The sequence below is a fragment of the Xiphophorus couchianus genome, chromosome 6 (assembly GCF_001444195.1).
Source record: "Xiphophorus couchianus chromosome 6, X_couchianus-1.0, whole genome shotgun sequence".
Lineage (NCBI taxonomy): Eukaryota > Metazoa > Chordata > Actinopteri > Cyprinodontiformes > Poeciliidae > Xiphophorus > Xiphophorus couchianus.
In genome coordinates, this window is record NC_040233.1 from 28,087,815 (window position 1) to 28,114,961 (window position 27,147).

Genomic DNA, 27,147 nt, shown 5'->3' on the forward strand with positions numbered 1-27,147 from the left:
GCTGTGAAACCAGAACTTCACCAAACCCACAGGGGCGCCGCGCGGGAGGGGGCGCCAAAACGACGCTGAAAAATCATTTCCAAACTTCGTCACTCCAAACCTTTTTTTTTGAGGATTCATTAGATTATTTAAACCAAAAATCCTGAAAATCTTCAGATTGTCTTTAATTCTGCTGTTCAGGTCAAATCACTTTCAAACAAATGAAATATGGAATTATTTCTCATGTCTGTTGCGTTTGCATTTATCATTTTCCACGTTTTTCATTTGTTTAAAGCATTGTTGCTTCTGGACTATGATGGTTTACTATGTTTTTGTTTTTGTCTACAACAGTAAAAGTAAAATCCTCAGTAACTGAAAACTTTTATAGTAAGACTTTTACTTTCTGGATTCATATAGTATTTTACATTTTGTATTTATTTTAATTTGATTTGTTGCAGTTTGTGTCATTTATGATGTTGTTTTGGGGAAAAGTTCAGTGGCTTTATGAAGAAACTGTTGGGCCAAAAGAAAAAAGATCATGACATTAAATTTATTTAGAAAACAGATTTTATTATAAAGATAAACTCTTCAGCGATGACTTTTAGTTGCGACTAACATTCAAACCTTTTAGTGAAGATATTTTCATCTTTGTGTTGATGAAAGTCCATCTGCACTGTAAAAACACAAAACCTTACCAAGTATTTTTCTCTAGTTTCTGGTGCAAATATCTTAAATTACACATTAAATAAAACAAAACTTACAAGTCATTTCAAACTTATCAGGAAGATATAAGATCTTGTTTTTAGTCATTAATTCCTTCCTATTAATTAAAAAATGTAGTTCCACTGTCAGATTATTTCCCTTCTAACATGTGAAAATGTTTTCTCTGTGCTGCAGGTTTTTGTCGTCTGCTCCAGGATTCACCCAGAGGAGCCGAGAAATCCTAAAATAGATTGGTTTGACGTCTGTTTGCCCTTTAGCTACTTAACCGCTGCCGGTCGCTGGATTTGACTAATTATCTGGATGAGAAGCGGCCGGACAGATCAGTAATTGAAAAAGCAATGATTTGCCAGTGTGCTGGTTCTGCTGTACAGGACGATCCGGTGAGTCACGGCGGCTCCGAATCGCCTCCCAGGGACAGAAGGGATTCAGACTCCGCGCTGCTTCTTATAGCTACTCATAAAAATCAATCCTCCTGCTGGAGTTCGGCTTTTTTTAGACTTTACTGCAGCAAATTCTGCTCTCTTCATACTTGTTAAATATGTCCTTCAGGTTCTTGTATCTTTTTGAAGTCTGGATAAATAACTGGAACATAAACTCTTCTGCAGACTTTTATGTTTTCTTCCTTTTTTCAGCAGACAATAATGACTAAAAATTCATTTTTATAAAACAAATCATAATCTGGGTTCCTCTACCACAGTGAGAAGGAGTGAGGTTGTTCCCTGTATCCAATGAACAATATCCAATGAAAATGTTTTTATTTGTGCGCTGTAAAAAAAGAGACTCTATGTGACACTGAAAAACATGCAACCGGTTATTAATTACTGTGTTTTATGCATTTTTAATTCAAAGTTGGTTTAAAAAAAACGTCAGACTTTATGATAAAACAAAAAGACAGAAGGGGTTATAATGTTGTTAGTTTGTAAAAAAAAAAGAGATCCAGACTCCTTAGTTTAGATGTTAAATAAACAATCCTTTTTTTAAGCTAATGTGACATTTTTCCAAATTAGGAAAAATAATTAATCTGCCAAATTAAGTTAAGTAATTATTTCTCTGAATTGAACAAAGTTACAACATTTCTAAACTTGGGTAAGTGACTCTGTTGCTGCTAAGCTAAGAGAAAATGTTGCTGAGTTACCATATTGCTAAGCTAGCTACATTAAAACACTGCTAAGCTAGCTGTGTATTTAGCCTGACTAAATAAAGCCAACTGAGTATACAAGTGCTCGTCTTGCTAAGTTAAAGTAAGTGATCTACTGATATTATGCTAAGCTAGGCTATATTAGCCTAATGCGAGGCAGCCATTTTGCTAACCTAAGCTAAGTTATCGTTGCTAGAACTAGACAAAGGGAATATTTTGTTTATTAGGTCACTGTATTTTTCAGCTAAATTCAAAATATTGAATTGAATTTCCAACTTTCCAAACTTTTGGCTCAAAGTTTTTTCTTAAACTTACAAAATGTTTATATAACTTTAATTTAGAAGCAGTTTAAGCATAATTTCCATATGTTCTGTTTTTTCACTTTGTTATTGACGTCATTTCCTGTTTAAGACGTTTGTGATTTGTTTGTGTTTCATAACCAGCCGGATCTGAACCTCTGGGTTTTTCCAGGTCTTCCTGCTTTCTCGCTTCGTCACCGTTGTCTTGTGCCAGAAGGTTTTTGAAAGTTTTATTCTGCTGCCGCTCCTGAAGTTTTCACGGCTGAGTGGCGAGGTCGTTGAGGCTGAGCTGGACATCGGAGTGACAGGAGAGTTCAGAGACTCCTGACTGGACCGGCGGGATCCTCCCTGATGACACACAGAAACCTGAGCAGGATAAAACCTTCAAAAGACTCTGCAAGATCACAGTTTCTACTTTTCAGGAGCTCTTTATGACTTTCAGGCTTAATAACGTCTAAAATCGGCCCAATTTTAACCAGAATAAGCTTCACCAGAAGCAGGAGGAGGAGTGCTAAACAATTGTTTCTTAATTTCATTGTTAGAATTCAACAAATGTTCTTAAAGTGTAAATAACCACTGGAAAATTTTACAAAATCCATTGTTGCTAAAATAAGCTAACTGACAATGTCGCTAGTCTAGGTTAAGCTAAATGGTGTTATTGATCAATGAAGTTTGTTGATCATATTGCAAAGCTAAGCTAACAGATTGCAAAGTTAAAGGTTGTTGCTAAAGTAACATGCTATTAAACTAGGTTAAGCTAAATGGAAAGCTAGGTGACTTGATTGCTAAATGCTAAGTTAGGCTTAGTGACAACTTGACACCAGGAACCATAATAGTTCAACTGAATTCAGGTGATCCTGAGTGGTTAAATAGACGTAAATGTCCAAACCAACCTTATAAGACTTAAAAACATATTTTTATTTATTTAGATGAAGTTTAAAATGCATTTTATTAGTTATGCAACAAGTACAGATGTGTTATTTTACCACTGTGTGGAAAACAAGCCACAGTGGTTTGGTAAAATGGTTTAATTTTGTATAATGTATTCAGTCTGAAAACTACAACAAAATGCCAAAGCCACAGCTGCAGGTTTGCTAGAACAAAATGCTAAAAGCATGACTTCAATTTTAGCATAATTTCCATCGTTGATGTGGCTTTGGCTTTTCAAGCTGTAGAATCCAGACTTCATTACAGCAACACTAAACCAAAGTTCAAAAAACCAAATCATGAGACAAAAGACATCTCTTTTTAGTAAAATGTGTGTTTTCTTTTGAGTGAATGTTTTCCTAGCATGCTGCTGCAGGTACTGCTTGTTTCCTGTTTACCCAGACTGTGAGGATCCTTCCTGGGTCTTTGTCAGAGACCCAACTGGTGAATAATTGAAGGCATTACAGCGCTGCGTTATATCTGCATGATGTGGTCGACTCCTCAGCCACCATGTTTTATTGATCCAGCTCATCCAACTTTCACGGCGCGGGGTTAAAAGACACGAAGACGGGGACGACTTCAGCGACACGACCAGCTGAGGAGGAGACGGGCGAGGAAATCCTCTCATTGTAGACGGGAGTGAGGTTAACGGAAACAAGTTCAGATTTGGTTTTACAGAAAAGCTGGAAGACTCAGCAGGCTGACAAACAAAGGATGCTTATATTGAAGCCCGAATGGGATTGTTTAAAGTTGTATCGTCTTATTATTTTGGAAATATTACCGTTCACACTTTGGTAAAAGCCCAAAATTAATCTGACATTCTTGCATTCTTGTTAGCCTGAGTTAAAACCTTTCAGTTCAAGTCCAGCTCAGTCCTGCTGCAGATCCTGATTTAACTCTGAGTATTATTTAACTGCATCCAGATTATTTAACTGCATCCAGATTATTTAACTGCATCCAGATTATTTAACTGCATCCAGATTATTTAACTGCATCCAGATTTTTGATGCCTGGTTGTTTATGCTACTGAAAAATGTGACAGCAATCAGACTTCTGCGAATGGTTTACACATGCTAGCTAGCTAGTTGGTGTGCTAGTTAGCATGTATAACATCTCTTGTATTGTATTATGTTTGGGTTAACTTTAATGTATTTTTAAAAATAGTGTTTGCTTCATTAATTTAATGTAGTTTGTCTGTATTTGGTCTAATCTATCATTTTGTGATTCGTTCGGCTAGAAAAACATCATCAAACCACTTGTAGCTGCACTGGAAGTTAATTTTGATCTAAATATGATTTACAAGTTTCATCACATTAGATTTAATAAAATCTGATGGACTGTTTAGGCCTAATTATGCAACAAATATAAAAAAATATTTTCTTGGTTTACAGATTTGATTTTAGACATGAGATTATAAATTAAAGGTAGAAACAAAGAGATTTAATTTGGTCTTGACCTTGAGATGATCGGTGGATTTTCCCGGTGGAGCCCAACATGGACGTAGAGCCGCCATGAATCAAACTGCTCCCGTGAAAAATGAGTCCAGCTGTCGTCTTCTGCAGGACTGACACAGGATCAGATCTGCCGATTCAGCAGAAACAACAAAACAAACACATCAATGTCACACCGAGCGTCATAAATCACCATGTGACCTCAGAGCCGCGGCGGGTTCACAACACGCAACTAATCCTGGAACCAGAACCCAGGAGGTTCCAGGAGATTCATCGCTTCGATCTGAAGAGCAGCGAGGATCAGTTTGACTTTCAGATCAAATATTTTCAGACCTTCACTGTTATTGATCTCGTTTTTTTCATGTTATATCAGAGCTCAGAAGTGTAGAAGAAGAGAGAAAATCTAAAAATAATTCCACCAAAAAGCCTAGAAACCATCTGAAGCAATAATGAAATAGTGTCATTTTCCTCATAACATAAAATAAAGACAGAAGGTGACGAGTCTTTGCTTCCACTCTTTCCCAGCTCTCAAACGTTTTCTCCATCCAGCGGTCAGCTGCTCAGGTTTTCCGTCTTCCAGACGGTCCTAATGTTTATGGATTGGTCAACATTGATTTTCCATTTTCTCCCAGTTTCAACATTGCCATCTTTCTCTTCACAGACAGTTCTCTGCTCTCAGTGTTTGTTAACAATAAATGCAGCTGGAAGTGAGCAAACATGCTGCTGCATTTTTTGTTCAGTCATTATTAATGGACGCAGCAGGAAACTGATAAAACCTGCCGGTCGTGTTTCAATGTTTTAGAAATCCAAAATAAAGGCTGGCAGGATGCAGAAATGATTCCTGAAACCTGAGGGGATTTATTCAACATGAATTCAGTTTTCATAACCGCTGCTATCTGAAAATGATTTGACCCACTTCACTGGAGAATTTCTGCTTTTGGATTTTGAACCAGAAGATGTGAACAGCTGAGTCAGGAGTCCAACCAGTGTGCCAACATTTCCATAACCTACATTAGAAATATTAATATTACTGTTGGCTTGGGATGCTACTATTAGTGTGCTATTTTTTGCATTAGCAAACTGCTAGGAAAGAATGTTAATGTCAGTGTGCTAATTTTTGTGTTAGCATGGAAGTAGGCTAATACTGTTAGCATGAAATGTTCGCGTGCTAACGTTTGTTTTTGCATAATTTCAGACTATTAATATTAACCAACTGTTATGTCACCTTTAGTGTGTTAATTTCTGTACTAGCCTTAAAACATTAGCATATTAACATTAGCATAAACATATAATAGCATGCTATTTATAGACATTACTGAAAGCTTAGTATGCTAAAAGTGCTGTTAGCATCAAAATGTTAACCGTAGCATCTTAATGCTACTATTTGCATAAAAACATTAGCATGCTAATCGGAACGCTGGGATGCTAATGTGCTTTGTGTTTAACTTGAAACTTTGAATTTCAGAATGATTAGCTAACTGTACAGCTAGCTGTAAAAGCAACAGCGGAGCTCACTGTAAGTTTACTGACGTTTTGCTGTGGCAGCAGTTTATAAAAACGAAGGCAGGAGTCAGATTCCTCCTGTGATTGGTTGCTTCTGATGGCGCTGCTGCAGAGGAAACCCCGCAACTGTCCATGGCTGCAGCTCAGGACGCAAAGATGGAGACAGGGAGGGTTTGTGAAGGCAGGTTAAATAATTCATCTCACAGAGAGACGGAGGAAAGAAAACAGCAGACAATAAAACAGGAAGTTGAACAAAGATTAGAACTGAGGAACACTTACAGATCTGGAAACCTCACCTCATTGTGTGAGCGCAGCAGTAAACAATGAGCTGTAAATATCTGAGACTTGCATCACATATTTAGGAACCATCATCTGTTTACGGTTCCACAATCAAGAACTTTGACTCTATATTAACGAATCTGATGGGCCTTTCCAACCTCCTGGATGATTGTAGAAACAACCAGAGACATTCAGCCTGAATTATACATTTAGCTGGAGGGCTTTTCATGTGGAGGAGAAGCTAGGAGACGTTAGCGTACGCCGTCTGACTGAAGAAATGCTCCTCATAAAGTCAGGAAAAAAACACCCAGCAGCGCCGAAGAACTGGGTCAGTGAGAAAAATCATCATATTAAGAAAAAGAAACTGATAAAAACAACAGAGAATTTAATTCAAAACTGAGGACAGGAAGAAAATCGACCACTAAATCCATTAAAACCATTTTGACCACAAAAACCAGTCAGTCAGAATGAGCAAAGCACTCTGAGCCATTAACCCTGATATAATGGTCCCAGTGTGACAGTAAACACCAGTTAAATCAGCTGTTAAATACCACTGATGGTTTCTAAGCTGCTTCCAGACAATTTAATGAAGAATTTACAGATTTGTGGGAAAAACAGAAATTTAACAATGATGCTAATTCATATAAGAAAAAACACAAGATTAGATTAAATCTGCTTTAAAGGTGAATATCAGGGGAAAATTAAACTATATACAGTACAAATACAGATTTAAATGTCTGAAATGAAGCAAAACCCAAAAGGAAATGAGCTAAAACGTATTTACATCTGTAGAAACATGAGCAGATAAAAGTATCCATAGATTATTCAGACTGATTTGTTTTTAAAACAACAGCTTCCTGTAAGTTTTCCCAGTGCTGTGAACACATCAGCAGTATTTTCTGTTTCTGTTCTCAGATCAGATAAAGTATTACTGACGGAGCTCCACAAGGCGCCACACTCGGTCCTCCTCTGGTCTGTTCGTTACAAAGACAATCCGGTTTACAGATTAAGGAAAAGTCATTAATTTGATTGTAATTTTCCAGGGTTTGATTCTTGTTCATATTTTTTAAATAATTCTCTACAGATTATATCGTTTACATTCATATCCATCCATCTAACTCAAAACTAGGAAACATTAAAGTTATCTAATTTAACACCGACATCAAATCCTTAATATCCATAAATTCTTGAAAATCTCAATCAATGCAAAAGGAGTTAGTTTGAAAGATTTTACATTTTTGAGGCAATGGACTAATTTTATGTTAACTTATTTATTAGTTTAGACATAATATGACAGAAAAACAAGATTTATGCCCTGATGATCTCAGGATAATCTAGAAAAATGTTTACATTTTAACCAATTAGATCATAATCATATATCTGGCAATAGAATGTAAAAAAATAAATGGCCTATTCAAAGTCAAAACTGTCTTCTGGTTAACCAAAGAATTTGTTCTGAACATTTCCTAAAACTGCTCAGAAACCTACAGCTGATGTTTTCCATGAGCTGTAAACTTTATTTGCATGAAGTTGATTTTATTTTTGAGTTTATTTCCTCTCAGTGATGAGCAACACATTTCCTTAGCCTATAAATAAACACGCCTTCATTTTGAAAAGCTGTGGAAGTGGGAAGCGAACACTGAGTTACTGCACAGAGCAGGGGCTTTATTACCAATAAATCAGAAATCTGCAGCCAGCAAATGCCTGATCAGTTATCAGTTATCGACTCATTTCTGGGTTACAATAACTAATAAAGATGTTTTCCAGTAAAACTGGAGAAATTAATTACCAAAGTGCGGCTCCAGGCTCCAGGAGTTTTGATGTACTTGCAGGTTGCAGTAAAGACAAACATCCTGCTGTACAGCGCATACAGCTCAGTCCAAATATAGCCTGGATAATAAAAGAGTGAAGCCGTCAGGAAGGCAGAACGATTCCTGCAGGCGTACAGAGGAGGAAGAAGAGGGCGAGGAAGAGGAGGAACGACCTCGGAGCTTTTTAAGGTGACAACTCAAGAGGAAAGTGAAGACTCAGGAGAGTTCAGCCGAGATTCAAGGAGAGAAGAGCGAGCTGAAGAATAAGTTTATGTCCTCTGGGCAGAGAGGAGCTTCTGATCAAAGTCTGGCAGAGGACCCGAATCTGAGGCAAAGCATCACAACACAACGGCCTAAAGCCGCAAACAGAACAAAAAACAGCCACAGCTCATCGATTTTTCTTCAGCTGCAGCTTAAAAGCAGCACAAATTAAATCAGGGAAGAGAACAAGTCAGGATTTTAGTAGCTGGTGAATTAATGAGAGGAATATGTTCACTTAAAAAAGAAACAAACAAACTTTGGTCGACCAGCAGCAGTTAAATATCCGTCAACTAAGGTCGGGTATGAGAGAGGCTACGCTAACTGCTAACAACACATAATCATCAGTCAAGCTAATTGCTGAGCTAACAGCAAAATCAACAATTAAGTTAATATTTAATCTAACTGCTTCCCTACTTATTAAGCTAATACTAACCTCTGGTGTGTCACTCAGAGCAGGGTAAGAGTTTTAAAGGAAGATAACTGGACTTTTGTTATCTTGAAACCATTTCAGCCTTATTAGTGACGCTCTAATTCCCAATCAGCATGATTGATCTGAGGACAGTTTATAAACCTAAAACTCCCAACCTATAAGTTTCTGAACTAAAAACGACTTTTGGATGAGAGGTTTAGTTGCCTTCATTAATTCTCAAGATTGACCTTTGACCTAACAGTCAGGGTAGGACTCAGTCAAATGTCCGTTAGCGTGACAGTTAAACTCAATTATTTTAAGAAACAGTCATGCTAATATAAGCTATACGTAAGCTAACAGCGTTCTAAACACTCAAAACAGTGAAGCTACTGTAGCTAACTAATTAAAGTCACGTTAACAGAATGAAAGCTGAGCTAAAATTTCACTAATAGTCAAGCTAACAGTCAAGAACCTCTTGAGCTATGCTAATGCTAACATTCATGCAAACAGTTGCATAAACAGTTGATAGTCAAGGCAACACTGAACAGTGAGACAGCAATCACAAAGTTATGTAAACGCTATTAACATTAATAGTCATGTAATAATTAAGCTAACATGCTACAGAGCTAACAGCTTCTCTACTCAAAGTAAAGCTAAGGTGTCAAGCTAACAGCTGGGCACCTTAAGTTGGTTTGCTAACCGCTAATAAAACTCAAAAGAAGAAGAAGTTACCAGCTGAGTTAGCAGATGAACTAATAGACAAGCTAATAGGAGAGCTAACCTTCAGTCAAGATCACAATTTAAGTGACCAATAAGTTACAGATCAAGTTAAGAGTACGGTGAATATTTAAGCAAATATTGTACTTTCTCAAAATCAAGCAAATAAGCACAAACATTTTAAGGGAAACAGCTGAGCTAACGGTTAAGCTAATATTCGAGCTAACAGATACGCTGATGACATTTTCTTTCTACAGATTGGAGGTTTTCTGTTGAGGCCAATAAGGCTGAAGAGCCGCTGACAGAGACGAATAAACCTCTGAGCCCTCATCAGATCCGAAACAGGAAACTTCAGCGTTCAGTTAGCACACCTTGTACCTCTGAGGAATTAGAAACTAATTTAACATTTGCTCTTTGCAAAGAAATGAAATGAGTCCAGGCACACACTGAGCTCAAACTTTGGGGAAAAGCTGCAGAAACTCTTATGAAGGTCCGGAGAGGCTGCCAGCTTCCTCATTAGAGGTTTCACTGATTCTTCAATCTGAGATCAATAACACTGACATCCACTAAAATATTAAAACTCCAGTTCACCATAGAGAATCTGTCACAAACTGCAACTAAAGACAATCAGATTAAAAAGCAATTAAAGGTGAAGGTCAGTATCACTGGTTGATGTGTTTCACAATGACAGCAGATTGAAGTTATATTTATCTGTTTTTGTCTGTCCAGGTGATAAATCTTGTTTGGTGTTAATATTTACAACATACATATGGATTCTGTACTTTAAGGTTAAGAAAAAGGATTTTAAAAAAGAATAAAACACCAAAAACTGTCCAGAAGAAAATCTTTTTACTAAAACCAAAATGTTTTTCTGTCAGAATCTTCTGAGGTTTTGTTACCAACACTAACATTTGTTTTGCTGTAAGACAATTAAAATCACTTAACCAGGATTTGCATCATTTTCTGTAGAGCGGCGGTGAAACTGTGTGTTTAAAAACATTTTAGATGAGCGGAGGAACCTCCGGGTCGTCCATGAACTCTTCAGGGAGTTCTGCTGTTCGACCTGGTTTTTCCTGAAGATCTTCTCCGTTGCTCCGCTGAGGCACGATGTTGGCGACATCAACAGATTTACGTTTACTGGGATCAACTTCCAGCCTCTCAGGAGTTTTATCCTTTCTGAAAACAGAGAAATGTGTGTTGCAATAAAGCTGGAACTGAGTTTGGATGCATTTTACACTCTTTAAATATCAGAGCTTTCATGTTTTAATTGTGTTTGCAGCCACAGTGAATCTATTTTCTTTCTTTTTCCCACATGAAGCTGAAACTGTTACAGTGAAAAGCAGAGATCAGGCTGAGAGAAACAGTAAAAGTTGCTGATTTTGCTCTGCTGCTGAGATCTGTGGCCAACAGCAGCAGAACCTCTTCACCGCCGTCTGCTGGTTTATTAAGAGGGGAATTTGGCTTCCAGAGGACGAAACGTCCCGACTCAGAAACGCTGCTGCAGGAGAACTGCAGGCTGGACCAGAGAAACGGGTTTAAGCTAAATCATCTTCCTGAAACCCAGGAACTCGACAGCTTTCGGGTCAGAACCTCAGATTGTGACTCTGAGTTTCTCCTGAACATCCCGGTAAACCACAGAAGAAGAGAGGTGGAGGTGTCATCGCTCCAGCTTTGGTAATGAGGATGTAATTGAGTTCTGACTGGACGGGCCGGTTCTGGTCAGTGTCTGGTGATCCGTTGGGTTTTGAGGAATCTGATTGTAAGTCCATCAGCTCACCTTTAGATAAGAACCAGACAGAGACGGTCGATGCTCAGATGCTGAACTACTTCCTGACCTGGACTGTAATCTGATGAGTCACGGGTCACTTCACGGGTTCGGACCTCCTCCAGCTGTCAGAACCACCTCAGGTCTTCACAGCAGAAGTTCAATGATTTATCAGAGACGTTGGTCCATGTGGAGCTTTAATTTACTCGGCTGTTTTATAAACTTTCAGTTGAATGAAGTTCAACATCTGCGTCAAAGTTTTGGTTATCGACTGAAGAACGCTCAGTTACAGATTTATATTCATGCTCTTATTTTGAAGTCTGTTTATGCAGCAGTTCTCTTTCCTCTTTACCTTTTTTTCAACATCATTTGTTAATTAAACAAATAAATGCAAAAATGGTTTGCTTTGAGAGGCTCCTTATTAAGCTAATACTAACCTCTGCATACCTAATGCTAAAGTGCATTAGGTATGCTAATGCACTTTAGCATTAGCATACCTACTGTTTATAATTAGTGCTTTTGGGTTAGCGTAGCTAGTAGCGTTTTAGGCTCAGGTTCCCATTCCAAGTAGTTTGTTTTTGTTCGGATAGGGTGTATTACTAGCTCAAATTATTTATTTGGCATCTTTTTTATAATAACGTTTTTTAACGGAACCAAGAGCTTCTCTGCTAATCATAAAGACATTGTTGGGTGGAGCAGTCAGTGGTCCTCTCTGCTGCCCCCTCTGGTGAGGAGGTGCCATCCCACCCCGTACATCAGCCTCTGTATTTTCCCATCAGTTTTCATGTAGTGAATGAATCATCGGGAGCTGATCCTGCCTGACTTCATGTTTCAGATGATGTTAGATATTCCATTATTCTAAAATCCATTTCCTGCTCTCAGGAACATCCAGTCAGACCTCATCATGTCCTTCAGATCCGTTCCTGCCGGTGTCCGCAGCAGGATGGCCGATCTGTGGCAGAGCCAGGGGTCAAAGGTCGGCCTCTGATCGGCTGCATGGTGCGATAAGTCAGCAGCTGCTGCTCACCTGTCGACAGGTTTAATGCATGGGGTTTGATGGGCAGAGATGAAGGACAGGAAGCGACTATAAATGATGATGGTGATGATGATGATGATGGTGGGAGTGGCTCCAGGCGGTGGAAGCTCTCCCAGCAGCCCGTGGTTCACCCTGATGCATCCTTTGGATGATTTATTATGGATTATTGATCCGATAACCAGAGGATGATCTGCAGGTCAGTCAGGAAACTCAGAGATTCAAACACTTCAGGTTTAAACACGATTATTTCTGAGTCCCTTTCTACGGCTGCAGAAAGATTTAAATTTCCAAACAAATCCTGTTCATATCAACAACAGTCACATTTATTCTGTTTTGTTTTTAAAAACTGCAGGACTTGGAAATATAACCTGGGATGTCTCGGAAAGTAAAAATCAGGTTCCAGAAAACATGACCTGGATCTGGACTGGAAAGTTCTGGAAACGTTGTAAAGCAACCAGTAAGTTTCTAATGTATCCTGTTGCTTCTGGACAGTACACAGAAACTTTGGGTTTCTGTTATTCCTGGACACGGCGCCGTGCCCGGTGACCCGTTTCAATCCGGTTCTGCTCAGAGGTTCTGGGTAAAGTACCGTCCTGGCGTTCACGGTCAGCGCTCCGGTTTGGGATCCGGGTCACGGTCCTACCTGTTCCGTTCCTCTGCTGAGCTGCGGCTCAGAGCGTCTCGGTGCTGGCGAGGAGCGGGCTTCTTCACTCTGAGTTCACCTTCAGCCTGAAGGAGAGGTCAAAGGTCAGTGAGCCGGTCCGGTTCGGAGTCGTTTGAAGATGAGACACAGATTTACTGATTTACAAATAAAAACCTGATCGATACGGCGAGCAACAACAAAAAACAAGCTATTTAAGTTCTTTAAAGAAAAAACTGTTTTTCTATCCAAACTGTTTTGTTTTTATCATCTTGTTGATTTTGGACAGAATTTAAAAAGTCAAACAAAAACAGAAACAAAAACAGATTTAAACTGGAAACTTTGCCTGGAGGAAAAGTTCAAAACTATTTCAGATTCAACTTTTTTTCAGTTACAAAACTTGTTTTCTTATGAGCAAATTTTATGGCCCTAATTTTTCCCCATAGTTCATGGACAGAACCAGAACCAGAGCCAGCAGTACCGACCCGGGGCATGGTCAGAACCAGGTGTCCGGTGGTCTGGGAGCGCCGGGCCGTCGAGCTGTCGGGCTTCACCTCCGCAGGAAGAACCACCTGGAACATCTGCAAGGTAAATAAATCAGAACCGTAATTAGTGAGATTAATGCAGCGACCCAGTTCTGGCACTGACCCGGTTCTGACACTGACCCGGTAGCTTCAATCATTACTCCAGCCTTTTATAGACGCACTTCCAGAATAGATCGGCAATCAATCTCAGCAGAGAAACTAAAATGATTCATGTTGGAGGACAAACTGGAGCAGATTGTGATTTAACTCCCAGACTGGGAGGCTTACTGGGAGCTGTGGGCAGAAGGGAAACCTTCAGCTCTTTGCTCCTCCTGCTCGTATTAAAGGAGATTTTTTGACAGCCTGAGGTGAAGCATCGCAGCATGAATCACTCCACCCGCCCCACCAGGACGACTCCTGGCATAAAACAAGCGCACATAAATCCCACAGCGTCGGCTCTGATGAAGCGTTTGCTGCAGGAAGAAGCGGAGGCTCTCCAGCTCCTGGATGATCATCCAGATGTTTGATGATTCTGACATCATTAGTGGGAGATTAAAGCGCAGCAGAGGTTTCCTCACAGCTGCTGAGAGAAATATGACATCATAATCCAGAGCAGAAATAAGCAAACTCAGCTGAACAAGACAAAGAAATCATTTTTAATCTGGTTCCTCTGCAAACAGCAGACATATTCAGATGGATCTTTTTATTCTAGTTGATTATTAAACACGTTTCTGCTCTCTTTTTGCTGAAATAGCTTAGAAGTACATTTTATAACTATATATTATAACCATTTTCACTATAATTTCTGTTTTATCTCATAAATATGTAGAGAAAACAGAAGTTGAATGTTATGACTTTGTTTTTGTTGGTAGATGTAATTTTTTTGACCTCCAGTCAGCAGCAGGTGGAAAATTAAAGAAACATGAAGTAAAAATAAAATGTGAATTATTCTGCTGTCAGAACTTTTTTGTACTCATGGAGAGTAAAAGGAGCTGCTTTTAATAATTTTTTGTTTCCAAACCCGAGAGCAAACGATGACTCAGCACTAAAGGAAACCGACCTGTTAAAACGCCACCGCAGTCGGATCAGGCTGCTGGGAGTCTGACGTCTGCTTTTTGTTTTAAAGTTCAGTCTTTATGTGAAAAGTTTAACTGTCTTGTCTCAGCACCTTTCCTTTGACGCTGACTCTGGCGTACGTCGGCTGGACGTCCACATCCATCAGGGACGTGTCCATGTGTCTGAGGGAGGAGACGCGCCAGGTCAGTTTACACTCAAGTGAATAAAGATCAAGTTTCCAAACTGAAGTTCTCACTGAAATTAAATCAGATTTATTAGGAAAACAACAAACTCTGCAGCACACTGAGGATTCAGCAGGAGAGATACTGTTTCTAATCCATCCTATGTTTTTATACATTTTTTCCCAAAAGATCAGAATAAATAAAACAAGGAATTAAAACCCAGTTTAAATGTTGGAGCTGCCTGCAGGTCTCACCTGTAAACGGCCAGGTCCAACACAACAGCGTTGCTTTCCTCATCCTCAGTCAGAGAAAAGGCCAACCTGACACACACACATCAGAAACCCGACGGAGGGATGCAGGTCAAATGTCACGTCAGATTTTATCCAGAATGTAGCAGAACAGAAAACAGCAGAATCTGGATCCTGTCAAAGCACCAGATGTGAAGTTCTGACTGTTTTTAAAGGAAGACCCTGATTCTCTTACTTGGGTTCGTTGATGTTCATGACTTGTCCGTCAGCGGTGATCAGAGTCCTGGGAGGTTTGTTCTTCTTCTCTGGTTCCCTGCAGACAAACAGAACCACATCCAGACAAACTACACTCTGATGCAGTGAGCAGACGGGAAAGTTCAGATCCAGAATCATGGCGTCTAAAGCGATGGAAGGGCCCGCCATTTTTCATCTGAAAAGTCCTCCGAAGTGGGCGGAGCCAAGACACACAGAGGGGCGTGGCCAAGTGTGGGGATGAGTGGGTCAGCAGGGCTGCAGTCAGGATGACAGTACACTGTTGACAATTTATCACTGTGTTGCTACAATTGGCAACTTTGTAGACAGCTAGTGATTTTTTCACAGAAGTGACAGGCTAGAAATGGGAAATGTGAAAACAGCAGTCGCTCTGCAGTGACTGAGTGAAGCTCCGCCCCTTTCACAAACACTGCAGTCAGAGCAGAGGGGATCCAGTCCGCTCCAAGTCCACACGGAAAATTAATCACAAGTGCAAAGCTGAGAAACGATCAGCGCTAGCAGTGCTTGTTGTTCCAACTTCTTACACCAGGGGGCGTGTGTCTGATGGTTTTAAACCTGAACTCAGGTTCAAGCTGGAACCAATAGGAAAATTTAACTGCAGTAGCCACACTTTAGTCCACAGAGGGCAGCACTGAGATGATTTCAGGCAAAGATATTTAAGAATTAAATAAAATTTACACTAAAATGCCACAATTTGAACAGAAACATAAATATAGTAGTTAAGGACCAGTTTAGACAGTTTATCTCCAAAACAAAGTTTAATTTGGGTTTAGTCACTAAGTTGTCGGTGAACTGGAAGTAACACGAAATCTAATCAGTCAGAACATTGAAAACGGGTCATGGAGCCATTCTAACTTATTTAGTTTCTGTTCCTGGTTGACATTTCCACATCAACGCCGTGAGACTGTTGCAATATTACAACATGCCTAAACTTTTAAAAAACTGACTTTTACTCTGGGTTTTATCATGGAGACTGAAGAGGACACGTAATTTTGTGTGCAATATTTGTTCAAAATGTAAAAGAACTTTATATTTAATATGACATTTTTATAAAACCTTAGAAAAACAAAAAAGAAATAATCTGAAAACAATTTAATCTTCAAAGTTCTGCTACAAATCCATGTTGCTTTGTTTTCATTTTTTATTTCTATATCTGGGTCTTGCAGGGTTAAATCTGGATAATTTGTTTTCTGTCTCTGTTTTTCTACGGTTGCTTCCTGAAGCTGGATGTGAGTCAAAGTGTTTACTGCCGTTACAGACGGCCACTCTCTCCTTCAGCTGCATGAAGCTGCGGTGAAACACGCTCCTCACAACCGTCCGTCCATTAGACCCGCCGCGCAGCAGATGGCTGCGTCTGTGTCTGAGGCAGGTGAGCGTTTAGCGCGCTGCGGCGGGTCAGCTGCCCCAACCTCTGGCAGTGGCCATGAGGAGCCTTCAGTCTGCTCAGCTCAGAGCCGCAGAGATGAAGAACGAGCTGCCAGACTGAATATCAAGTTGTTTTGTTGCATCTTTTTCTCTTTTTTCACATCGAATCGCAATTTCATGTGTTTGAAGTTACACAAACGATTGCTTGGATGCCAGGTATACAGAAAAATATCTTCGTTAACTAACCAGTTGGAACTATAACTTTCTCAACAAAAAAGGCTTAAATGTTTTTACGTCAGAAGTTACTGACTTAAACAAGCTTCTATATCTTATTGAAAAGTTATTTGTAAGTTAGTTTTGTCTTATTTCTAGTGTATTAAGATACTTGCACCAGAAATTAGACCAAAATCCTACATAAATCCTGAACAAATCCTGCAGGTTTGGAACTTTGTGACCAGGGTGAAAGTGGAGTTTATAATTATTAAAGCTGCGAAATGAGATTTGACTTAATCTGAGCATCCTCATCGGTGTCTTTCTGTCCATGCAGCAGCTTCTCTCTGCTGCTGACAAGGTGACATTGTGGCTCTGCAGCACGTCTTCCTCAGATGGGTGTGAAGAGTCTCAAACAGCTGAGTCATGCAGACATCAGAAGTGACAGCTCTCTGCTGGCCTGAGTGGAGTCAGGAGGTGAGGATGATCTCTTCAGACACCTTCCAGTTAGCCATGAGCCGACCGAGTCCATCCTGGAAGCAAGTCCTCTGAAGCCTCATCGACTCATCGGGTTGGTTTTATGTGACGGAGACGTACAGTCGGGCTCTTCCAGCTCAGGACAGAGGGAACCCCGGTGGCCCAGACACCAGGGCCGGAGTGCCGGAGACCGGTCCTGGTCTTGGAGGAACCAGACTTGGCTCCGTCCCTGCTGGGCACCTCTGGTTATTCACAAACCCCAAGTGGAGACGATGATGTCCTGAACCGAAGTGAGCGGTCAGAAGTGAGACTGGCAGCGTGCTGTTCGGGTCTGAGATTCAGCGGTTGGTCAGGTCGCATCTGACAGATGGATGAGTTCATCTTCAGACTGTAAGAAGACCGGAGGCCAACCAGGTGTCTCAAGGCCCCAGCATGCTCAGGCGTACTTCACTCTGCAGAGGTCCGAACATACTCAATATGGACTCGAAGCAGACCAGATGATACCTCAGAGAAACCGTTCATGCTCATCTCCACCTGCACCGTCTCCATGCAGCGTTAGCTGTCCCCATTAGTCAGGCTGTCAGTTTCTTTGACCTGGAAGCGTCTTTGTGTTTTCAGTCTCAGCTCTACAGAATCGTCTCCTGGTCGACCTTACAGTAGAAACAACCACAGGAGCAGGAAATTCATCTCTCCTGACATTCCTGTGATGCCATGAATGGCGTCAGTGGTGCTTTGAACTTTTTAGACTCTGAAAGCTTTTATTTTTCAGAGTTTGGGTTAACTCCGACTGAAGTGCTAAACATTTGGACTGATCAGAAACACCTCCAGGTCTTTGGCAGCAGACGAAGCAGCAGAGAGCGGTAACCCAGCAGGATCATTCATCGGCCAAAACTCGGCTGTTCTGCTGCTTGAGGTGTCAGGAAAGCTGAAAGCTGTGAGTCAGCAGGAAGCGGCTCTGTCCTCATGGGCAGTTTGAAAACTGAGACGTTCTGAAGGCTCTGTGTGAAGCAAACCAGTGGACATCCAGAGGTAAACTGCACCACAGCGGATGTAACGACTTTCTGTGCCAGAAAACACAACAAAAATTGAGCCGTTTGACATTTTTTCTCTCCTCTGTCTGTTTGTTCTGACCCTGTTTCCATTAGAGCCTAAATCTGAGTTTTGTGGTTTTATTTTGAACAACAAATAAACAGAAACATGAGAACAGAGTCAATCTTGCAGACTGACGGGAAACCCAAATCCTCCAGTTAGAGGTGGGATGATGTGTTGGTTGGTCTGGAGGCGTTAAACACAGACGGTCCGGTCTGACCCAGAGGTCTCAGAGAGAGTTTATGGATTTATAATCAGCCTATAGACATTTCCCCATCAGGTTTCTGTGTGGCCTTTAATCACAGCTACACCCTCGCCTCCACGACTCCAGTTACAAAACAACAGAGTGAAGCTCCACCAGGCGGCCGGATAACAAAAACGGACCTTCAGAAAGGGACGGACGCAGCCTTTAACCGAGGAAACAGACGACAGACTTTAATCCCAACAGCGCAGGACTAGCAGGACTGGTTCTACTGTTATCAGCTTCCTGTCCTGGTTGCACAACTTCAACATCATGTAGCATAAAACGTTCAGCAGTCTGGTGAATGATTTATCCTTTAATCGTTTAATGGTTCAATGCGGTTGATTCACGGGGTTATAAAGACTCACGTCCACTGGCATGGATCCACAGCCGGCCCAAATGCACCAACACACCAGATGAAACCAGTTTAAATCATAAAGACACACCAGATGAAACCAGTTTAATTAATAAAGACACAGCAGATGAAACCAGTTTAAATCATAAAGACACACCAGATGAAACCAGTTTAAATCATAAAGACACACCAGATGAAACCAGTTTGAAGCAGAAAGACCTGCAGTGCAGGGACAGTTTTTACTCTGTGTGGATTCGGGCCGGCTGTCTGCCCAGGATTACAGGTGCAAAATGACTTTGGAGCGTCGGCCACCACTCCGTCCTGCTGACGTTCCTGACCACAGACTGAGAAACCAACCAACCAGGACTTTAACCGGCTACAGAGAGTTGACAGTGGTGAAGGAACTTAATGCTGCCATTAACTTTGGGTACTTTACCATGGAAAGTAGTCCTGGCTCAGTACTCCTCTGCTTTCTCCAAGGCTGGATCTCTGATGACTGCACTGATGTGATCCACCTGACAGTGGATTCTTTGTTTTCACTCTTTGTTTTGACTCTGCTGCCGGTTCAGTGCTTGTCTCTCCTCTGTCCTGTCGACTCCCTGTCAGTCGTAGCAGAGGACAGTTTCTTCTTCCCGTTGGAAAGTCGTTGTTCCTCTCCACTCTCACCAGATGCTTAATCGGGATGGCAGATTGCTGTAAAATCAGCAACACAACCCAAGAGATTGTCTGCTGTCGTCCAGGAGCAGTGAATGCCGCAAGTCAATCTGAGGGTTTCCGAAAACTTTGATTTGAATTATGAACTGAAGTTGATGTATTGTTTATAACCAGTGGGAATAAATGCATCATAGGACTGAAATGACTTTTTTGTAAAGTGCTGATATCTGTAGTCACTGTTTTGGGTCGGAGTCATTTAGCTGCGTTGTAATCAGATTGTGTTTGTGAGTTACAGAGAGACGAAACACGATCAGAGGTCCATGTTCGAATCTCATGTCATTAAAACTCTGGAAAGTGATTCAGCTTCCAGGGAAACCGAGGAGATTTAATCAGACTATGGATGATCAGGGAACAAACTGTGGAAAACTAAATATTCTGTCTTGTGATTGGCTGAGCGGGATCGTTCTGGATCAGCGGGATCCAGTCTGTAGTCCAGTCAGAGTCCCAGAGACGTTTCCTCGTCCTCCAACCAGGTCCAACAAGTTTTCACACATTAACAACTTATTTTCTGTTCGTTATTAACTTTCCTACTTCAAACAATCCAACATTTAACCTTTAAATCGCCTCTAAACCCGTCGGTTCTGTCCTGAACCTTCACCTCTAAACCCGCCGGTTCTGTCCAGAACCTTCACCTCTAAACCCGTCGGTTCTGCCTGAACCTTCACCTCTAAACCCGTCAGTTCTGTGCAGAACCTTCACCTCTAAACCCGTCGGTTCTGTGCAGAACCTTCACCTCTAAACCCGCCGGTTCTGTGCAGAACCTTCACCTCTAAACCCGCCGGTTCTGTCCTGAACCTTCACCTCTAAACCCGTCGGTTCTGTCCTGAACCTTCATCTCTAAACCCGTCGGTTCTGTCCTGAACCTTCACCTCTAAACCCGCCGGTTCTGTCCTGAACCTTCACCTCTAAACCCGCCGGTTCTGTCCAGAACCTTCACCTCTAAACCCGTCAGTTCTGTCCTGAACCTTCACCTCTAAACCCGTCAGTTCTGTCCTGAACCCGGGCGTTCTGAGTCCCAGCGGGCCGCAGCAGAACTCCGGGTCCAGTTCCGTCCATCCAGGACGTGTCCAGCGGCTACATCCTGTCTTCCTGCTGACCCGGCGGGTCTCCGTTCGGTCCGACGTCACCAGAACATTCTCAGAACAATCGGCCCGTTAAGCTCCTAATTAACCTGAGCGGACTCGGCAGCAGACGCTCTAATCTGCTCTGCTGACGTCAGATTAAAGTCCAACATCTCCTCATCTGCTGAGGAAGGACGGGTCCGATACCCTGCAGCAGCTGCATCATGCTGCCATGACCTGAAGGTCCGCTCGGTTCTGAGCAAGACATCAAATCTGCACAGAAACGCTCAACATGTTTTATTGTTTTTTTATTTCATTTCGTTGTTTTTTCTTCCTCTGATGAATCTCTCACTGATGGCTTCAGCGCGGAAAGGAAAGATTTTAAGGGAATCTGTTTCTTCTGCAATTTATTCCAAAAGATCAATCAATAGATTGATGGAAAAAAAGAGTGAATGTTGACGCTGTGGGCAGGAAGGAGCTCCAGTAGCAGTCCGTCTTACAACGAGGCTTCTGACTGAAGGCTGTAATGACATGCTAGCAGCTCAACATCCCGGCAGCAGAGACTCCATCAGTTGTTTTCTAGCTCTGCTAATCCACCTCGTTTGATTTTGCCGCTTCGCTTTAAACTTGTCTGGCTGAAAATGGCCGCATTTCTTTAAATGACTCAAACAGAACCCGTCTGACAACAGGAAGTAGGCTGGTAGGTCATAAAAAGACAAATTATGTCCAGATCTAAATAAACGGATGAGAAAGTCTCTGATTTACCGTCTGTCTTCTTCTGGTGAAAATTAAGACGCATGTTTCATGTCGGAGAAGAAGAAGTCGGATAAAATGCGACATGAGAGTTCAGACTGATGACGCTTTGACAACTTGAAGATACAATTTAGCTCCACATATGGAAGTGGCTCAGACTGGATGTCTTTTGAGTGAAAAGAATCAGGTCGGTCAGACTCGTGTGAAAAGTCGGATCCGGTCGCATTCGGCTAATGAATTATTATTTTACCAAATTTTACCAAATTTGGTAAAATGAAAAAATCATCTGATCTGATCTAGACTCGCGTCCTGGAAGCAGTTTTTGTATTTACTCAGGTTTTCTTTGTCTGATATTAACATAAATCTATAAGGAGGAAAAAGTTCATTAGTTGGGTTGGGAGGTATCAGCAGTTCTGGTTCTGGTTCTGTGGTTTGGGATCACAGGTCCAGATGTTTCTGCTACCTGGACTGAAGGTCTGCATCTTTCTGCCTGGTTGTTAAACTGGTTCCGCTGTCTGGATCCTGAACCAGTTTGAACTGGAGCTGAATCTGTTTTCATCTCTGCTTCCTTCCTGCAACATTTATCTGAGTTTTCCTCTGATTTTCCTCAAGGATGAAGAAAGAATGAAAAATGGGAGGAAGCGTCGTGACATCAGCTGCTCAGATGTTCAGTTTCTGCTCAGGTGGAGATAGAAACAGTGACACCTTGTGGCCAAGATCCTAAACTACATCCAAACAGACAAAGTTCATGATTTGAGTTCTTGGATATTGGTTCCTGTTTAACGCCTGGTTTTTTAAATAATGTGTAAATACATAATTTAATATGTTTCTTAATCTATGTTTAAGATGTTTATTTATCCAGAGTCTGATGGAACAAGAACAAAAATAATCTGCAGGATCAGGAAACAATTGACAATTTTCTCAACAAAATTATTCTGAATGTTTTGGAGAATTGCTCCATAAAATAATTTCATATTTTTTATATGTTTCCAAAACAATAACGTTGAAATCTTTGGCTTTAAAGATTTTAACTTTCGGATTCTTCTTCTCTGTGTTAAATCGAACATCTGACACAAACGGAGTCAAAGTGTTTAGAGGATAAAACAGATGAATCTGGTCCACTCACTTCCTGTTGGCGTTCTTCTTCTCCTCCAGGCGGCGGTGCGCCTCCAGCCGGGACTCGGGGGTGAAGGAGCAGGGCGTGTGCCAGAAGTCCTGCTCCTCCTCCTCGGCGCTCCGCAGGTTCTCCTTGTCGTCCTGTGAGCTGAGGAGGAACACGCAGACATTCAGACCATCTGAGAAAGTTTGAACCAGGTTTGCTTTCAGCTCCAGATCCTGAATTTAAGGAGAATTAAGATCAAAACTCTGTTCTTCTGATAGAAATAACTCCACTTGCTGAAACTCACTCTGGTTTCCTCTCCTTGTCTCTTTGTGCAGCCTCTTCTTTCTGCTCCTCTCTCCTCCTCAGGTACTCCTGCTCCTGCTCCCTGACTCGCCTCCTCACCTGCTCCAGGCCCTGCGAGGCTCTGATCCGCTCCGACCGGCTGATCTCTGTCCCGTCCAGCCACTGGAGACAGACACACAGGACAGGGGACTTCTGGATGCTAACGAGTTAGCTTCAGCTGCAAGTACTGCCTTCAAATCAAGATTTAAATCCTGAAATGTATTTAAAGGCGACCTGTTATGCTTCATGGAACAGGTCAGCGTAGGTTTATGGCCTATACAAAACATGTTAATCACATTTTTTGCACAAAATACTTCTCAGATAACCAGCTTTTATTCAGTTCACTTCTGTCTATTTGTTAGCTGTTTTATGGCCTCTGTCACCTTAAATCCAAATAAGCAGCTGCTGGCCACGCCCCCTAACGTTTACACATTTAAATAAAGGCAAACAGACGTGCAATTGTACAACCATACAACTAAAAGAAGAAGTGGAGCATCCTGTACAGGATAAGCAGGATTTATATGTCTGAGCAATTTAAATATAGATATATGGCAGCAGATTATGATAATGTGGTTTGTGGTTTATTTGTGGTCTTTTGCTGCCATCTGCTGGACAAATTAGAAATAACTGTTTATAGCTAGTGAAAATAATAGCTTTCATTTGTTTCATCCTCTGTATTTCTTGTAGACCAGTGGTCCCCAACCACCGGTCCGCGGACCGATTGGTACCGGGCCGCGCAAGAAATAATGAACTACTTCCGGATCTTTTATTTTGAAAATCCTAAACCGGATTTTACCGGTTACGTCTTGTGCGTCAAAATTGAGCCAACTTGCAGCAGAATGACTAACAAAACAAAACATCGAAGGGCTGACCGGTCCGCGTGACTGAAAAGGTTGTAGACCGCTGTTGTAGACCACTCTCAGCTCTGTTAAAGAAAGTTTGGACCTGAAATCTCTCCTCTCATCCTTTACTGGATGCTCGTAGTGGCTGTACTGTTTACAGAACTAACCCTATTCCTAAAGGGAACACAACAGCTTGGCTGGGTGTTTTGGCTTCATAGAAATTTGACTCCGTAACGTAATGCCTTGAAATTGTGCCTCTGTCTCTTTAAGAAGCTCCTGCTGTTTCTGAAGCTCCGCCTCCAGGAAGTCATTACAAAGTGGCTCCTCTATTAACCCTTTAACAGAGTTTTTACCAGCGTTGCTCTGAAGAGTAGCTTCTATAATGAGCTCAGCAGGTCCACCAGGGGTTTGCTAATAGATGCTGGCTAGTCTGCAGGAGCTGAGGGGAGGAGCTGCGCTTTGAAGGCAGGGATAGGCCCACCCAGGCTTTTTGGACATGGTGATTAAAGGATTTCTCCAACATGTCTGAAAGAATCAAAGCAACACTCTATTATAACGTGATGGAAAGATAAAAAAGTTGATAATTAAACTCTTGGGATGTTTTTAGAAGCAGTAGATGCCAAAATGGAATAACAATCTTTAAATCTTTAAAAATGACGTTTTTGCTGAAGAAGTTTGAGGAAGTGCGGTGACCTTGAGCTGAGGCAGCGCCGCCACGACGTACTGCCGGTAGCCCTGGAACTCGGTGCAGGGGTTCCCCACCAGGTAGAGCTCCCTCAGGTGGGCGTTGTGCTGCAGCAACTCCACGCTGCTCAGCAGACCCACGAAGTTCACCGTCAGGTCCAGCTTCCGGAGGCTCTCACAGCCTGAAGGCAGGAGCAAAGTCAGAGTCTGCTTCTGAAAAACGGGCCTGCAGGGTCGGCTCAGCGCACACACCTTCCAGGTTTTCAATGACTTGGATGTTGTTCAAGGCCAGATTCAGATACTCCAGCTTCTTCAGGCGCCCCACGTTCTCTGCAACAGCAGAAAAGACTGAACTATAAAAGATAAAACAATAAAAACTCAGTAACTGCAGCTCTTTAACTGGTGAAACACTAAAAATCAGTCGTATCCAACAGAGAAGCAGAGAAAAAATCCTCGTTCTGGGAATTGTGAATCAATTCAAAACAGTCACATTTCATCTGCTTAGACTTGTAAAATAATATTCTGAATGATTCTTTCATATATTTTTATTTAAGAAAAAACCAGGACGCTAAGCTAATCTAATATTTATTATTTAAGTATTTAATGCACAAACCTGTTTTTGTTTAAATATAATCTGACATTTTTAGAACTGTGTTAAATAATGTTCTATATAAAATCATTCCTCTGGTCAGTCACATAATTTAAACAGAATCTGTAGACCGTTGGATTAGAGAAAATGGTTTCTGAAATAAAAATAGTTTCTGGATCGAATCTTGATCCTAAAAATCAGAATTGAATTTCTCGCTGCTGAAAGATTCACGTCTGCTTTCCAATCATTTCTACCATAAATAATAACGTTCTGGTTTCCATGCAGTCATATTCACACGAACGCTTTAATTTAGGGATTTTAATGAGTCATTTGAAAGTTTATTTTTAAGGGAATAAAACGAAATGAAAGGATTTTTAAAACTGCGTCTCTAATCAAAAGTATTCACACCCTCACTTGTATTTTTAGAAGGTTTCACCTTTTCCAGACACTTGTGTCTCTATCAATATGATTTTAACATAATTCTGGGTGAATATTTGACCAGTTATATTAAAATAACTCATCAGAACCGGTTTTGGAGCTCACTAAGCAAACTGACCTTAAACTTCTTGAATTCCTTAGCTGAGGAGTTTTGAGTCATTTTTACCATTTCTGGGTTAATAAATTCAAACTCCAGTGTTTTAAAATAATTTCTACTGTATGTTGCATAATTATTATTCCACCCTGGAAAGAGAAAGGTTCAAATAAATCACTCAAAGCCCCAGATGATTCAGAATAAACCCCATCCTGACTGTTTCCATGCAGGTGTCTCCTGTAAACCGATCGGTACCGATTCTGGGGATGAGGTTGTTCTGCAGGTAGAGGATCCTCAGCTCCCTGCACCACCTGTCCACATGCTCGATCCGCTCGATGTCCTGCTGGTGCAGGGAAACCTCCTCCAGAGAGAGGATCTCACAGCCGTTGTGCTCGGCCCGCCGCCGGATCAGCTCCTCTGTGACTGGATGGGGAAAAAACAAATAAAACATGGATACACAGGAGTTTATGGAGCATTTCTGAATGTTTATGATTAAATTATTATGTTAAAACATGTCAGGATGAATTAATTCAACACAAGACTATTTTAAACCATTAGAATATTATAATTAACTTATTTCTATTGATCAGTGATATTTATATTTTACGCATACTTCTTCGCATAGTCTTTTAAAAAAACCCAAAAACTTTATTATTACATTAGGTAACAACTCCACTGAGCGGCTAAGCTAACTAGCATTTATTTTCCATGAAGCGGAAACAAACTGTAAACAAAACCTGAGAATAAATATGATTTAAAGACAAATAAATCCGAACGTTCACAGTAAAATTAAGCGTATAGACGTTAAGTATCTGTTTTTATTAGTTTTTCGGTACTTTTTCTCCTAAACTTACTGTAAACCATCTTAGTCTCAGTCGTTGTGACGCGTTGCCGTGGAAACCGACTTTTTGCTACGCTACGTTCAAATTCTGTAGGAAACATTAAACATTTCTAAACTAATTTAAAGGGTTTTACTTTCTGAACTTGAAATGATCACAAAACAAGTCAAAAATTAAGAATTAAAAAAAAGAATTGAAAGATAAGTGTATTAGTGAGTCTTTAAATGTAACAAAAGTGATAAGATCTAGTCAATATTGATCAATAAATCAGACCTAAGTTCAAACTTCCGTTTAGATCTTTAAAGGCAAATACTCCACCATCATTATTTTACATAATATATGACATTTTACGTTTATTGTAGCAACTCATGCTTGTTTTATTGTCTTTTTGTTTCCTAATAAAGAAATCTTTACTTTTTATATAATTTACGTTTTAGTTTTTACTGTAGTTTTCCTTAAATAATAGGAGTTACAATAACATTTAATTTCCCTTTAAGATTAATAAAATATTTTTGAATTTAAACTAGAATTTGAAATAGAAATGAAATACTTGACATTTTATTGGTTCTGAAATGTACAAATGCTTCTCATGAACGTATTGATTTAGCAACTTTTCCTCCGTGACATGCTGATGGTTCATTACTTAAACTTACATTTTCTGCTACACACCAGAAACGCTGTCACACATTTTACTGTTTGGCTCAGGCGTAAAAACATCAAATTTCTGATTG

The 27,147-nt window shown here is 40.8% G+C and overlaps 1 protein-coding gene across 6 annotated transcripts; it reads right to left on the minus strand.

Moving 5' to 3' along the window:
* Nucleotides 1–528: 528 nt before the first annotated feature.
* On the minus strand, nucleotides 529–26,820 carry dnaaf11 (dynein axonemal assembly factor 11). Of its 6 annotated transcripts, none has more exons than XM_028020244.1 (14): nucleotides 26,432–26,818; nucleotides 25,833–26,000; nucleotides 24,709–24,786; nucleotides 24,466–24,638; nucleotides 22,893–23,053; nucleotides 22,613–22,750; nucleotides 15,184–15,261; nucleotides 14,955–15,020; nucleotides 14,631–14,700; nucleotides 13,424–13,519; nucleotides 12,942–13,027; nucleotides 6,048–10,673; nucleotides 4,523–4,647; nucleotides 529–2,487 (listed from the first exon to the last, which is right to left on the minus strand). In XM_028020244.1, exons 1-12 carry the CDS (start codon nucleotides 26,517–26,519, stop codon nucleotides 10,499–10,501), a joined length of 1,377 nt encoding a protein of 458 aa, XP_027876045.1. In that variant the 5' UTR covers nucleotides 26,520–26,818; the 3' UTR covers nucleotides 529–2,487; nucleotides 4,523–4,647; nucleotides 6,048–10,498. The 6 variants fall into 6 exon arrangements, with proteins under 6 accessions (XP_027876045.1, XP_027876046.1, XP_027876044.1 ...); XM_028020245.1 differs by having other exon boundaries at nucleotides 529–2,505; XM_028020243.1 differs by having other exon boundaries at nucleotides 529–3,661.
* Between the last annotated feature and the right edge of the window lie 327 nt (nucleotides 26,821–27,147).

Coding starts and splice junctions, on each gene's coding strand:
- dnaaf11 (XM_028020246.1), bottom strand. CDS start 26,519: ATGTTTCCTACAGAATTTGAACGTAGCGTAGCAAAAAGTCGGTTTCCA. Junction 24,787..25,832: donor CAACCTCATCCCCAGAATCG/GTACCGATCGGT, acceptor CTGCTGTTGCAG/AGAACGTGGGGCGCCTGAAG. Junction 13,520..14,630: donor GAGTCAGCGTCAAAGGAAAG/GTGCTGAGACAA, acceptor TTTACCTTGCAG/ATGTTCCAGGTGGTTCTTCC.